General features: G+C 37.3%; 1 protein-coding gene across 5 annotated transcripts in view; it reads left to right on the plus strand.

The window, feature by feature from the left end:
* The window catches only part of OGDHL (oxoglutarate dehydrogenase L), a 47,941-nt gene that overhangs the window by 8,696 nt on the left and 24,066 nt on the right, over positions 1-15,179 (plus strand). For all 5 annotated transcript variants that reach the window (XM_068197267.1, XM_068197263.1, XM_068197264.1 and 2 more), the window contains 6 exons: positions 2,565-2,738; positions 5,908-6,010; positions 9,286-9,401; positions 11,155-11,309; positions 13,917-14,063; positions 14,655-14,745. In XM_068197267.1, the coding sequence (XP_068053368.1) occupies positions 2,565-2,738; positions 5,908-6,010; positions 9,286-9,401; positions 11,155-11,309; positions 13,917-14,063; positions 14,655-14,745 (786 nt within the window). The remainder of the gene's footprint in view (positions 1-2,564; positions 2,739-5,907; positions 6,011-9,285; positions 9,402-11,154; positions 11,310-13,916; positions 14,064-14,654; positions 14,746-15,179) is intronic.

Genomic DNA, 15,179 nt, shown 5'->3' on the forward strand with positions numbered 1-15,179 from the left:
TACCATTCTCTTGACAAACTTTACTAATTTAGTTGAGAAGCTGCAGGTTTTCAATGAGAGCAAGCTGGTCTTCTATCTGTTCAGTCACATGGCAAATGCTGTTGCCAAAGACTGATATTGATACACAGAACTTGAAGACTATAATCTGGTATCAATCTTGAAAGACACTATAGAAATTTGTAGAGGCTTTGATGGATGTGTATCTAGTAAAAACTAATTTTCTGTAGCCAAATGATGTATTTTCCCTCCCCTCTGATTAAATGTCAAGCCTGTCCAACAAATCAATAAGTTCAAAAATGTGATAGGAAAAAATAGTCTGGGTCCATTCTGTCTCAGCTGGCTGCATCTTCAGATGGAAACATTTTCTTTATATTTGTGAGTTTGCATGAAGAAAGAGCCCTATACTGATTCTCCTTAAACAGATCATTTGTTCGGCATGTTTATTTGGAGTTTGTTAACAACTCTCTCAGCAGAGCATTTGTCTAAAAACACGTTCAGTTGTTTGTGGGACTGTGCTGTGGTAACTTTTACATTTAAATGAAAGGTTTTACTCAAAAAAGGAATAATTATGTTATTATCATCATGTATCATGGTGTTAGAAAAAGTAAGGAATAAACCTTAACATAAGCAAAGCAAATTCTTTATTAAAACTTCAAATGTGAGAGATGTAATGGATCCAAATGTATGTTAGGAATTTCCTAATTTAATGTTTAATGATAATTTGTTACTGTGTATTGCCCAAATAATTTCTTCAGTCTAAGTAACTTGTGTAGTTAAATAAGGGATTATGATTGTTTTTCACTGTCAGGGATCTCCAGACTCTCGGACTGGGTGCTGTGTAGGCATGGAATAACAATACTGTTCTTAACACAGACCAAGAAGGTGTAGAGAGAGAATCCCAGGTGAAATACAGTCACACTTATAGGCTCTTGTGCACCACTTATAGGATGTAAATTCAGACTTCTAATCTCAGTATGGCTGCCAAGATGTCAAGGTAAGAAGAATATAGGAAACAGACATAAATAAGAGAAGAAAGGAGGAATGAATTCTTCATCAGTGTGTCTGGAACTGGGCACCACACATGATCTGTCTGCCTTAATTTGTCAGGGCATATAAAAGTCAGGCTATGTTTAGATAAGCCTGTGTAAGAGCAGGGTGATAAATTAAGTTTACTGTATTTGTATTGATGCAGCTTTGTATGAATAAAGAAGGAAGAGGGGTGCATTAAAACAATGTTTCTTGGGCAGTGGCCTCATGCTAATGATGAGATTCCCACCCACAGGTTCAATGAATCCCCTCACTTCCACAACTTGAGCTTGGGAGGTTGGGTGATGTTTAGCTTCTTTATGCTGCCCCTCTCGTGGTGTTTCTGAACACCTTGGAGCTTTTAGAAATTTCAGTATGAAGACTTTTTGTTAATGAAAGCAAAAAGGATTTTGTAAATATTTTTCTGTCATGCCATGCTTATATTATTTTGATTCTTTTGTTGGTTCTGTAATGCATATATTAAGTAATCTTTTAAAAAGAATTGCTTTGGACTACTTTTTCTTTTTTTCTGGCACTTGGTTCTTTGAAATGTAATGGAAATCTGCAAGGCTTGCAGCCTTGCAGAACTTTATCTCTTGCACATCTTCTGTTCCAGTCACAAAGATATGTAAGTTTTTAAATAGCTTCCTTTTTGTTTTCTGAAGTTAGCCAGCTGAGGGAAGTGTTTTACACAGACTTTGTTCTTTGCTGAGTATAAGTATCTCACATGTTTTGTCCCATTCTGCGGCTCTCTGTTAGCATTAATATATCTGATACCATTCTAACCTGGCACAGTGACCACCTCATCAGAACGAAAACAGTTCAGGAAAACGAGATTTGGGCATATGTGAATGAAGGAGCTTGTGTAAAAGCACAGAAGGAAATAAAAGGATCTCTTATTTGCTGTGATTCTGAGATAAGTACTTTTCTAAAATTATGACTTGCACCTGAAGCCAGGCCCATAATTTCTTTCATGGTAAAGTAACCTAAGCTGGTGAGGAAAGGATTTTAGAACAAGTCTCACTCAAAAAACTTTAATTGCTTTTAAAGTTTCTTCAAGTAAAGCTCTTAAGACTGATTCTGATTTAACATAATCAGTGAGTGTCTTGAAGTACCATAAATTCTATGAGCATCATTAAAGGAAAGGATTTAGTTTATTGAGGTTCATTGTTTTATAGGCTTGATAGCTCTTTACCAGCAGCATTATTTTGTACCCATTCTTGACTGCCTTTATAAACAGCACAATTAAAAAAAACTGTGGGATTGGATAATATATGGAGATGCTTTACTGTCCTGTGTGCTGCAGAGTTTTCTGTTGAGCAAGCTCGGTGTAAGAAATGAGAGGAAAAGTGTTCTGTGTGAATAAAACACACGGTTGTACTGAGACTGGGACATATCAGTGCTCTTTTTTTTGCTGTCTCTGAGTAGTGTTTAACACTGTAATGCAGTGAGGTTCCATTTGCGGTTTGAAAGAGCTGCTTTGGATGAGACTTTAGTTTGAAGCTGTAAATATTTCTCTTCTCTCTACACGTGTCCAGTCCTGGGATGTGTTTTTCCGAAGTGCTAATGCTGGCCAAGCAGCCCATCTGCCAGCTCAGCAGGAAGGAAAGGGATCATTTCTGCAGAGCCACGGCCTGGCCCCGCGACCAGGGGCAGCTGAAAAGGCTGTTGAAGACCACCTTGCTGTGCAGTCGTTGATAAGGGCATACCAAGTAAGTGCGTTCTGGGGGCGGCGTGGGAAGGCCTCTTCTGTGCAAACAACCTTCTTCCTTTTTATGTTCTTGTTTGTGTTCTGGTCTTAACTACTGTCTTGCTTCTGATACAAAAGGTCTTGAACTAGACAGCTTTTCTTTCCAGCACAGTGTCTAAACATGGAAGTGCTGGATTCAGACTGGGGTGATCTTCTGGGCTGCAAACTCATAATTCAGATTACCCACAGGCCTGATTTTGGTCATCTGGCTTAGCCCGGAAGGACTTTATGGAGACAATGGTTTGTGAGAGTGTCTTCACCTCTGGGAACGTTTGTACTGCAGTTCTAAATGTTACTGCCAATCTTTAGGAAAGGATGGAATGTACTTGCCTTCTCATACATCTAAGGTGAATCTTGAGATTGCTTATTTAAGCAGGATTTTAGGTAAAAGGAGAGATGAGAAATGATGAATTAACCAGAAACTGATTTTTGGGAGGCTGACAGTACTGAGTTTGGGTTAACGTTGATGGATTCTTTTAGAGAGCTGTTCCTCAAAATTGATTTTGTTTCACACTCTGATTTTTAACCCTTTTATTAAATTAAGAAATTAAGTATAGTTTAATTATTTTTCTCTAAAAGAAGAAGGAATTTGGAAATAGGGCAGTGGGTTTTGTTAGATGTTTTCCAAATGAAAAATAAGTTTAAATATGTTTGTTTAGACTTGTATTTAGTATCTTAGTTTCAATAAAAGGCTTACAAATTATGTAAGAAACCCCCCAAAAATAACTAACCAATAAAACTAGATCTGTGTTTGACAAAATATTCCACAAGTACTTTTTAAATTAGTAACTTCCCATGAAGTTTCCTGCAGTTTGATTTAAGCAGATCTGTTCCTCCCTGCCCTAAGTATTTTAAATCCTCTTTGGTGTTATGAGAGGGAATAGAAGAGGAGCTTCTTAAAAGACCTTTTTTTGTACACATCACATTGTCACCATTGAGTTGGAGGGTTGTTGTAAAAGAGTAGAAATGGTTGTGAATATAAAGAATATGTGAAATTTGCTTAGAAATAGATATGCAGGAAATAACCAATTGTACTGTAAAAATTTGGTGAAGTATTATAGAAAATTGTAGAACGTTAGGCTGCTTTGACACAATTTACTTGAAAATAATTCAGGGATTGCCATTGTGCTCCCTGTATTTGTCAAGTGATGGAACAGAAATGTCTGTAGAAATGGCAGGCACCCATGTGTCTGCAACAAACAGTCACAGAGGATTGCCTAAGGCAACTGTCTGCTTTTTAAAAGGTATTTAGTACCCTCTAAATTCAGTGTTGAAGGGATATGATAATTTGTGACCTTCCTTTGCCTGATAATGAAATGAAATGGAGAAGGATACAGAATTTTCATTTCTCAAACCTGTCAGTGTTTTATGGTTTTGTGCTAAACTGCTTTGTAGTCTGTTGAGCTGGACTTTGAAAAGGCAGTTAATCTATTGCTTGTTCTAGGAGAGAGAGCACTGGGGACACTGAAAGAAGGATTTTCAGTGGGATATGTGTGCTTAACAAAAGTGAGGCCAGAGAAATCAAGGTCTAGTTTCTGCTAGTCTGTACTTGCATTTTGTCATATGGCAATCGGTGAAAATTTTCTTTGTTTGTGTTTTCACAAGGCTGATCTCTGATTTTTGCAGATGTTACTATTTTCTGTATTCGGCGAAAGTAGTAGGACTTACTAAAAAATGCCTTGATATTGAGGGAAATACCGTCTTTTAGTTAAAGACCAAACTGCTGCTGGAATAATATGGCACAGCATTTACTGCTCTGCCTTTCTGGGTTTTGGCATTCCTGCTGATCTTCTTCTCTCTATTAATGCTGAAGAGCCAATGTAACTTAAGGAAGTGAATTCTTTCCTGTTGATGATGTTTGAGACAGAATTGCTTGCTTTGTTCCAGTCAGATAAACTTAGTGCTGCAGTAAACAGTCAGATGGCACAGATGTTGCTATGGGCATCATTTGGCCTGTTGGAGTTTCATTACTGGTGATTCATGAGATGCAAAAAATAACAGAAGTCAGGCTGAGTTTACAGGGCTGATAGTTCCAAAAAGGATGCAGTATTTCTGGTTTCTTATGACTGGAAACCATTTCGTTATAAACTCTCCTGCAAATATACAATAATTGAACAGTGTTTTTACAGGTCCTTCTTGATGAACCACACTGTAATCATCTTCTGTTACTGTGTGATGCACTTCACTGCTAATGTTGCACTCTATAATTTTGCATTTTTTTCAGAGACAATTAGGATACTAGTAGTGTGAATGAAATTCTACCCAAGGGATGCAAATTTGTTGTTAAAAAGAAAAATTAGAAGGAGAAATTATTCATCTATACAAAGCTTTTAATGAGTTAATTTGGTATGTGGGAGTCACACATAAGAGGCATATTAAAAATGGTTTTATATTTGTGACTCTCTGGGATCAATTAGTTATTTCTTCTGTAGCAATGTTATATGATAATACACTAGATTATAGCAACTTGTGGCTTGCATTAACACCAGTCACACTGATCATTGAAAGCTCGCTAAATTCCTCACTCAGTTTGTGTTCTTTAGTGCCTTGAATATCAATTCTATCAGATCAAATTTCTGAAATTTCATGAATGAAAATAGGTGCTGTCAGATGCTATCTGATTTGGAGCAGAGCTCTGGAAGAGTGATCCCTTCACTTCCAATATAAACTACTTCAGCACCAATCTGTTTTAAGTCAGCAATTCTGTATTTTAATATACTGCAGGTGCAGAAAGGAGGATTCAGGCAAAAATACAAAATGACTGAATTGGCAAATGGAAAGATCTATTGGGCTCATCATAGTTACTTAATTTTACCCACAGACTGAGAGTGTACTCTCTAGAAGCCTTCTTCACTAAAACTCCAGTGTAATCCCAGTTAAATTGTGTGTCCGACATAATGGAGATTGTGTTGTAATGTGTAATTTTTGGTAGAGGTGTATATGTAATCAGTGATATAATGCTTATTTTTTGTTCTTATGGGAAAACTTGGGAATATGTAACCCTGTCATCATGTTAGTGGTGTTTGCTTGTTCAGCTTAATGGCTGATATTATGGAGAGATATCACTGACTTTTTCCCTTTGCCTGACTTTTAGTGTGATTTCATTTTGCCCTAATTTCCTCCATTTTCAGATCCGTGGCCATCATGTGGCTCAGCTAGATCCCCTTGGAATTCTGGATGCAGATTTGGATTCGTTTATTCCATCTGACCTTATTACCACAATTGATAAACTTGGTGTGTAAGCTGTGTGCCTTCTTATTTGAAATGCTCATTTATGTATCCCTGAAGTGATTTAATAAGACATTGCACAGATTCCTAGAAAGGCTTGGGTTGGAGGAGACCTTAAAGATCACCTAGTTACAACTCCCCTCTAGGGGCAGGGATGCCACATTTCAGGGATGCTTCTGCCTTTTCTGCTTGCTGATATCATGATACAGAGCCTTTGAGCATCTGTAAGGAGGCTAAAATTTCAGGATGAAGGAGTTTCTACTCTGAGATCACAGGTGAGGTTCCTGTGAATTCATCTCCTGATGAATGATTGTTATAAACCCCCTAAATATTTTATTTTTGAACCACACCAGAAATGAATACTAATAAATACATTCTGATAATCCTAATTACTCTTATAGCATTACAGTTCAAACTTGTTTGAACTGGGGGCATCTGAAGGGTAGTCAGTAGGGAAACCAAGCAATAAACAAAGCACTGGACAGAGAACTTAGGGTAAATTTCATACCAAATTTGGAATCTAATGTCTGATACTTATTCCTTATGTATGTCTTGAAGAAGTCTATTTGAAGTTAACAAAAGAAAACGTGGAAAGCATAGAATTCTTTACCTGTGGATATAATCCAAGGGTGATTATATCATCTATTATAAACTTCAGTTTACTGCTAAAAGAGTATAGTGCACTGGGGTCTGCTTTTGCAAAGGCTGTTCTCATTGTTAGGAGGGCTCGTGTCTGAGAAATTGGCACTGATCAATTTCTTTGCTGCTCTCTACTTGAATAAAAAAAACACCTGATTGATTTTTCTCTGATCTTCAATCTACTTGGTTAGTTTAAAATGTGGTTTTCTACTTGATGAAGACACTAAATCAATTTTTCTTTGATGTGTAGGGAAGCTTTTTCGATCAGATAGAAAACATAGTGCAGGAAGTAAGTAAAACACCCTCTGCCTAATTTTACTATAAGCATATCTACATTTTGCTGCTCTGTTTTCTCTTTCTAGTGTAGGGAAGGAAGCAGTTCTGATCATATAAAGGAAGTGGATGCTTAAGACTAGAGGGGTGCTTACATAAATTGGGCCTTCTCTGTGAAGTTTGTCAGCTTTAATCAAAGAAAAGTACCAACTAGAAAACACATGAGACATTTACTGAGCAAATATAATTAATTTAGAGCTTGGGTGACTACTAGCATGTCAGTACACATTTCTTTACACTCTACAGATAATTTAGTACAGGGTGTTGTGAATGATCAGAAAGCATCCACTGAAACTCTCATGCCCAAAGGAAAAATATGCCAGACCTCTGAATGAGATGGGAGGATGTGTTTGAGAGTGTAACTGAGGAGATTCAATTGAGGGGAAACAAAATTTCTAACCCAGTCTTGGCAGAGCTAAAATAGAGGAAGATCTCAAATCCTATCCTTGAATGTTCCAGGCAGGAAACTATGAAAGGTCTTTGGCAGGACAGAAATTATTTTAATATTTGATTTTTCTGTGCATTTTTTGTCCCATCTTCTGGTTTCTTTTTGAGAAACCTTGTGGTAGGAAATTTCTTCTGAGAGTTGCTTCTAAAAATGCAGGTAGTTACAGATGTACCTACTGCATGAGTCACAGTATAGAATTGCTTTCAGGATTTCAGTACAAGGGTATCTCTTTAAACACGAGGTGATGCTTCAGTAAATATGTGGTGCTGTGGTACAAAGCACAGATGTTCTGTGTGTGCCCAAATCACTCCTGGATGTGTTCTGGTTTATGCATGAGAGGACATCAAGAGCCTTTGAAGTCTGAGGGAAGGTCATCAAAAGTGAAGAAATAAATGCACTGCTTTGTTTCAAATGGCACTAAAGGCCTTGTCACCCCCTGTGTCACTCTCCCCTCCTGCTGGGAAAAACCTGTTACAGTACCAAAAAGGAGAAGTAGTGATACCTATGCTTATTTTTGGCCATGCCAGGTCTGAAATTTTTAATATGTTATTGAAATTTTTATTAAAGCCAAAATTTAAATTTTAAAGTGTATTATTTTTAAAGCAAAAAAGGTGTTATTTACTGACAGTGCTGTATAGTAAAAGTGGTAGCAGTGCAGTCCTATGGCCTGTTTTCAAATCTTTTGTGCTGTTATTATTTCATCCTGAATTTGCTGCTTTGCTTTTATCTTCAGAAAAGTCACTTAACATTTAAGCAGTTGATTGATTTAAGAGTTATGTGCATGCTGCCTTACAAGAGTTAAAGTGATTGTCACAGCTTATCTGGAACCAAGATAAAGAGTTCAAAATTAAAAATGGAGAAGCTATTTTTAATTTTTCTAATATTTCTACATGTGTAGGAACATATGTAGTTTTAGTGTTTATATAAGGTTCTATAACTGTGGTGTATTATAAGTATTGCACCTTTGCTTCTTACAATTATAAGAAACTGTTTTTCGTTCTTTCATTTAACAGGTCTAAGTTAAACTTGGATCATGCCAGGCCTTTAACTTGCATTGATACCAGTCTTTCAGTCTTGTCTATTGTGTATTTTGGCTTTTGAAACTGCATAATAGTTAGGTTAAATATTTTCTTAAATAATATTCTCAGCCAGAACAAGTTTAGATATGTCCAAATCAAGATGGGTCAATGTGGTTAAACAAGTTTTAGATGGTGGGGGTGTGGAAGTCTGTGTATTTTATAAGGGGTCACTGCCTGAGAACTAGAGCTGTACAGGTCATTAGAGGGCTATTTCAAACTAATTTCCCTAAAAACAGAGGAAATAGAAATACTTTGCAAGTTCTCCAGAGTGCTTGTACAGCATTTTATTGAACTGTTGTGCATTCTCTTGGTCTGTCTATTAATGTAAAATGCTTCCATTTTACAGAACCAACTGGTTCTGTCAGTGAGGAGGGATTCTTTTTGTTTGCTGCTTATGTTAGAGTCAGTTTTTTTATTAAACAGTGAGCTGTAGGAAGTGGTGTGGAAAACTGATGACATATGGTAAAATATATGACAATATAAATGGTAATTGATGACAATATGGTAAAATATAAAAAGGGCTAGAATGATTCTAATTTCAGTTGTTTAATTTGAGCATTTAAGAAAGAATCAAGTAATGACTATTTAATTCAAACACTTTTTAAAATCCAGATTAAAGTCCATTTTACTAATGGATACCTTCAGAATACTCACACTTTAAATTTTTAATCTTTTTTCTTAATACTGCTTTATTAAATATGATTGCCATGGCTTGAAAAGCAATGCTGGTTTCCTTTTTGTCTCCTGTTCTGCTTTGCAAATCAATAATGTTCCTGTTGCAGGGTTTTATGGTTTGCATGAATCAGATTTGGACAAAGTCTTTCAGCTGCCTACAACCACCTTCATAGGAGGAAATGAGAACAGTCTGTCTTTGCGAGAGATCATCAAACGCCTGGAGGTCAGTGGGACGTGATTCATTTGGGATTGTTTTCATTCAAACCAAAGTGAATTTTTTCCAAGTGTGTCACAAAACCCCCTTATTATTTGCCGCTTATTAATAGAGTTATTATTAATATTATAATTAATGTAAAGGATTCCAACAACATTAGAAATAACCTTTGTACTATTTCTAGAGGTTACAGCACCACCGGTGCAATTAGCTGGATATTGGAAATACATAGATTCAGGATGAGTATAAAAGAGGTGAATATGGTAGAATATTAATGCTAGCCCTTGTTCTGGAAAGAACTGATATTGTTTAAAAGGAGAAGAGCATTTAGAAATTGTCTTTTAAGTTTTGTAACACAGATAAAACACCTGTGCATTCAGGGGTTGCTTTCAGATCCCCAGCTTTAGTAAGACCTTTACTTGAGGAAAAATATGAAGGCTGGTACCAAATTCATGAAGGCCCAGCTGTAGCTGATAGACTGTGATGGTCCTTGTTTTCCATCCCCACTTTTTTTTCTAGAGTTTCATTATCTGACAGGTGACATGGTTTATGCCATAGGAAGTCATCAAAGCTAAAATAATTTAAAGAAAAACTAATTTGAAGGACTAAATATAATTAGAGGCAAACTCAAAATAGCAAGGCAGCAAATAGGAATGGTAATGTAGTTGTAGGCTGCCGAGTGAGTCATTGTTGGATATTCCCAGTTGCTTGACTTTTATGTTGGCTTAGCTGAGGCATGGTAAATTGTTAAACCACATTATCTTTGTGCATTTGAGCTCTGTATTTGGTTGGGTTTTTTTTGTTTGTTTTTGCACTTCTAGCTTATCTGTGTAGCAATAATCCTTAAAATTGTAATGTGCAAATAAAAGGACAAAATCAATAGCAAAATAGAAAAGCCTTAAGGAACTGATTTGTGTTAAGGAGAAATACCCTTCTTCTTTCCTCTTGTCTCTAGAGCTTTGTTATTTTTTTTTTTTTTAATAGAGGTTAACATTGAACTCCTTAAAGGCAGTAGAGAACACACACTAGGCTGAGAGTGGTTTTGTCTCAAACTCACAGTAGGTCTTACTTCTGTTGACTTGTAAATATTTGGAAATATTTTGGAAATATTTTTTCTAATGAAATACTCTTTTTAAAGTAAGAAAAATAAAATTTAAAGAATGAACAAGGAGATAAAATTTCTGTGGTGTCTTTGCATTTCTCTCTGTCCTTTCTCTGCTCTCAGCTGCTTGGATTTTTTTCACATTTACAGGTTTCTGAAACTTGACAGTTATCAGATGATTTGCATTAGACTTCATAGCTGTCTTCTCACTGTCTTTATTTCTTGGTTTAAGGTTACATTTACAAAAGATGTGATAAAATACACAAATTCTGATAAATTACTTGAAATCTTTGCTGGTGTATCTAAAGAAGAGTGTACTATGCTTGTAAGAAAAGCACTGAGCTAGGTGAAATGAGCCAGTCAGTGTAATGCAGGTTTGTTGGCCTACTTTGAGTGTAGCACAAGATAAGAATCTTCCAGTTTAAAAATTTGGAAATGTTACTTTGTAGAGAAAGCTTTGTGACACAAAGCTAGATTCAACAAAACAATTTATTCATTTATAGAATTACTTTGGGGGAGATATTGTGGAAGGGGAAGACGCGGTAGCTTTCAGGAGAGTAACAGAGGATATAATTTCAAAAATATATTATTTTCTTTGTTAAACTGCTATATTAGGCCCACTAGCTCCTAAAGCTTCTCCATTGTGTTTTCACTTGCTAGCATACCTACTGCCAACACATTGGCCTGGAGTTTATGTTCATCAACGATGTGGAGCAGTGCCAGTGGATCCGTCAGAAGTTTGAGACGCCGGGCGTGATGAAGTTCACGAACGAGGATAAAAGGACTTTGCTGGCAAGGCTGGTGCGCTCAATGAGGTACGCTGGGCTGGGCTGGGACACTGCTCTGGGCCTGCTGCCTGGGAGCTGTGGGACCTGGAAGCTGCTGACGTGGGGGGAACAGCCTCACTGAAATCTGGAGTACAGGTGGGTGTAGTTAACCTGCCTGCCTTATCAAAGGAGTGTGTGCTGTGAGGAATCTGTCAGGGTCTGTGGTGTGACTTAGAATTCTGTTCTCTCAAAAGACACTTAGTGGCATGCCTGGCAGTGTTTTCATTGGCTTGAGGAGGTAAACCAGGAAAAAGTTTTTTCAACACACTAGTAATACACATTTGTGTTAAAGATTTGCAGCCTGTTGCAGAAAATAAGTGTCAGAACAATGTTGGTGTGTGATTTTAAGTCCTTTCTGCCCTTTTCACTTTGAGATGTGCCAAAATGTGTTGTGCTGTTGCATGACCTGGCAGCAGCAGCAGTTTTAGTATCTACAATAAAAGAAAGCACATTTGGAAATAGCTTATTGACTGCTCCCATTGTGGCTATCTGTGTGGAAATACTGTGATCCCAGAGATGGAATTATCCTCTTACCCCTGGAACAAGGCTTCTCAGACACAAGATTTATTTCAGTCCCTACAACCTGAAACAGTGTACATGTCCTTTGTTAAACACAAGAGTCAGAGATTTCTATAGGCACACTTTTTGGTTAAGATTCTATGTTCAAAGATCTAAAAATGAAGTGCTCATTGGAGGTGTTAAAATATACTTTTGCCAGGTGTTTTGTTTGCCAGTGTTATAATGTCTCATTAAAAGTTTCATTTAAACAGAAATTAAAATGACACTTACTGGTCAAATTAATATGACACTTGAGTAAATTTAACAGGTGCTCAGTATTTATCCTAAGACAAGAATTTGTGCTTTTATTCCTGCCTAAGCTGTGGAAAGATCTGGGGCTTCTAGTGGCATGAAGAAGCCTAATGTTCTTCTTCTGCCAAATGAATTGTCTGAATTTCTATCCATCTATCTTTGGAGTGCCTTTTTATTTTATTGTTTGAAAATGACTCAGGAACAAAGTCTGATTTTGTGGAAAACTGGTGGTCCTCCTGAGATTTGTGACTTTGCAAAACAGGTTTTCATTGTTTTGCTCAAGACTGTTTTAAAAAATATTCATTCCAAGAACTACAGAGTTCAGGTACTTGAAACTGAATTTTAAAGTTGGATTTCTCATCCCGTATGATTTTCACTAATAGGTTGTTGAACAAAGGGTCATTTTAAACTCCTCCTTATGTAAAATACTCATTGTATATTTCTGAGCTACTTTGTAATGCATTAGTAAACATGTTAGACCCTGATGTAGAGCCTGATCTGGGCAGGGTCGAGCATTTCCAGATTAATCCCTTCTGAGAGCAGCCAGCTTTCACCAGATGTTTTCCTCAGTGGGCACTGAATGCATGCAGTGACAGAGGCTGGGGCTCTGTGACCCCCAGTGGCACGTGGGGGACTGGCAAGGTGTGACTCTGAAATGCTGTAGCTCTGCACACTTAGTGGCACTTTGCCTCCAGTAATGAACTTGCTGCTTGTCCAGTACTGGCTGAACTTGCTGCTGCAAAGAGGAAGAAATCAGCGTGTGCACTGCTTTCCTTCACCCTGTGGGACCTGCTGTTCACAAGGCACACTGCTTTCCCTTTATACAGAAACTGGCATAGCCCCACAGACTTCCCTGAGGAATTCTGGCAGAATGGCTCAGTTGAGGGTCTGGCTTGTTGCTTAGATGCCTTGATTGATTGTAAGGTATTGATGGCTGAGCTAGGTGAGATTTTGGCAACAATTCATATCAGTGCCTTTAGGACTTCAGTCTAAAGAGGTAAATGTCAGGATTCTAAGTGAGGAATAAGCTGAGTGTTAATGGATTATGGCAGTATTATGAGGTGAGGTGCTGCACAGATGATGTAACCAATACAGTTACTTTCATGAAGAAGTATTTTCTTTGCCTTTCCCATCTCCATGCTTTACAATGTATAATCCTTTCAGTGTTTGTTAAAAGGTACTTTTTAACCGCTAACATTGCCTCTGGCCCAAATGCATTAAAGAATAAAAGAGCTTAAAGCTGTCAGGGATTGACATCATTCTGCTGCTGAAGCTGAGGCAGGGATACCAGTGTCTTGCTTCATGGCCCATTCCTAAGTGTTACATCACACAGTCTGAGGAGCCTTGCTATTGATGAGACCTATGGAATAGATGTGTTTTCTACTCTGGTTTTGTTACAGGTATTAGAAAATATAAGTTCCCTGTTATATTTTCTTAAATTCATAAAAGAGACATCTTTGCAGTCACTCGGCCTTCCCAGTGGTCAGATTTATGTACATGAGAACAGAGTTTAACTTGGGAAGTTAATTTTGTCTGAGGTGGGGACCCTTAATTGCTTCAAAGTCCTAGTCAATAGTTTTCAGACGGGGAGAAAGAAGACTGAATTCTCTCCTGTTTCCCTCCCCATGTGTGACTGCATTCCAGAGGTGTATATCTTGTATTCACAGATGTTTTAAAATAATTTACTGTAACTTTATTTGCTGTAAGATGGTAAACTATTGGCATTTACTACATTACCTTAGTACAAATAATTTCTCTTGTTTTTTTTGTTTCTTTTTGGCAAAGATTTGAAGACTTCCTTGCTCGCAAGTGGTCTTCCGAAAAGAGATTTGGTTTGGAAGGATGTGAAGTAATGATTCCTGCACTTAAGACCATCATTGATAAATCCAGTGAAATGGGAATTGAGTATGTTATAATGGGAATGCCTCACAGGTAATGCCAATGGAAACACCACAACAAATGGGCTTACTGTGTTGGGACAAGTTTTGGGTTCTAGAAATTTATTTTAAAAGTTGATATTAGAGAAGCTGAGGTAGGAAGAGTCAGTCATAACAAGTAATGGGAACACGGAACTGTAGCAAATGCCTGTCAGTAAGAGGCTACAGGCTTCAAAAGTAAATGACAGAGAAACTCTCCTCAGTGTACTTTGAAGCTGCAAGCAAATGTGGCAGCAGCCATGGTTTCTCTGCCATTGCATACGGTCTCTAGACCTGGGAGAACTTGGTGAGGTAGTTTTGAACTTACTTTTGCAGTCTGCTTTAACTAATTTATAATATGATTATTTGAAGACTGCTAGATAGCTACAAAATTCACTTGGATAACAGGGTGATCTAAAATGTCTGAGGGAATGCATTGGAGGAACTTTGTAATGGGAAGAAGGGTTAAATCAAGGGTTTCAGGTTCAAAAGTTTGAAGAGTCAATTGCAAATTTCTTACAGGGTGCTTTACAGATTTTGTGAGTTTTATACTGTTGACTCTCTTAGTGCCATTTTTGAGACATAACTGTGTTTGGAATTTTCTTAGAGGTCGGCTGAATGTTTTGGCTAATGTAATCCGAAAAGAGCTGGAGCAGATCTTCTGTCAGTTTGATCCCAAACTTGAAGCAGCTGATGAGGTATGTAGCTTTGTACAGATTAGATCTGTATGGAGAGGTCAATATTCAAGATAGTTTCCAGTTGTTTTGGTCATGGTTACTATGAAATCAGCATTATCAGCTGCAATGCCTTCTTTTCTAGTTTAAGGAACATGGTTTGGTGAAATTTCATAACAAATTTAAGAATTATATTATACTTCTAAAATGCAGAAGGTCTCTCAGGAGTGACTGTAGATAAATAAGTTCCATTTGACAGAGCTTCTAACCTCTAAGCATCTCTTTTTGTTTTATATGAATGAACAGAGTATTACTATGCTGTAAGTATTTATCTAACATTTGATGACAATAGTAAGATAATAGAATAGGAACAGTGTTTCAGTTTCAAATTATGGTGTCACACCCATAGTGCACACCGATGTTCAGGTAACCAGATGCAGTTTTCAGGCTGAAGCAAA

The sequence above is a fragment of the Anomalospiza imberbis genome, chromosome 8, assembly GCF_031753505.1.
Source record: "Anomalospiza imberbis isolate Cuckoo-Finch-1a 21T00152 chromosome 8, ASM3175350v1, whole genome shotgun sequence".
In the NCBI taxonomy this organism is placed as follows: Eukaryota; Metazoa; Chordata; class Aves; order Passeriformes; family Viduidae; genus Anomalospiza; species Anomalospiza imberbis.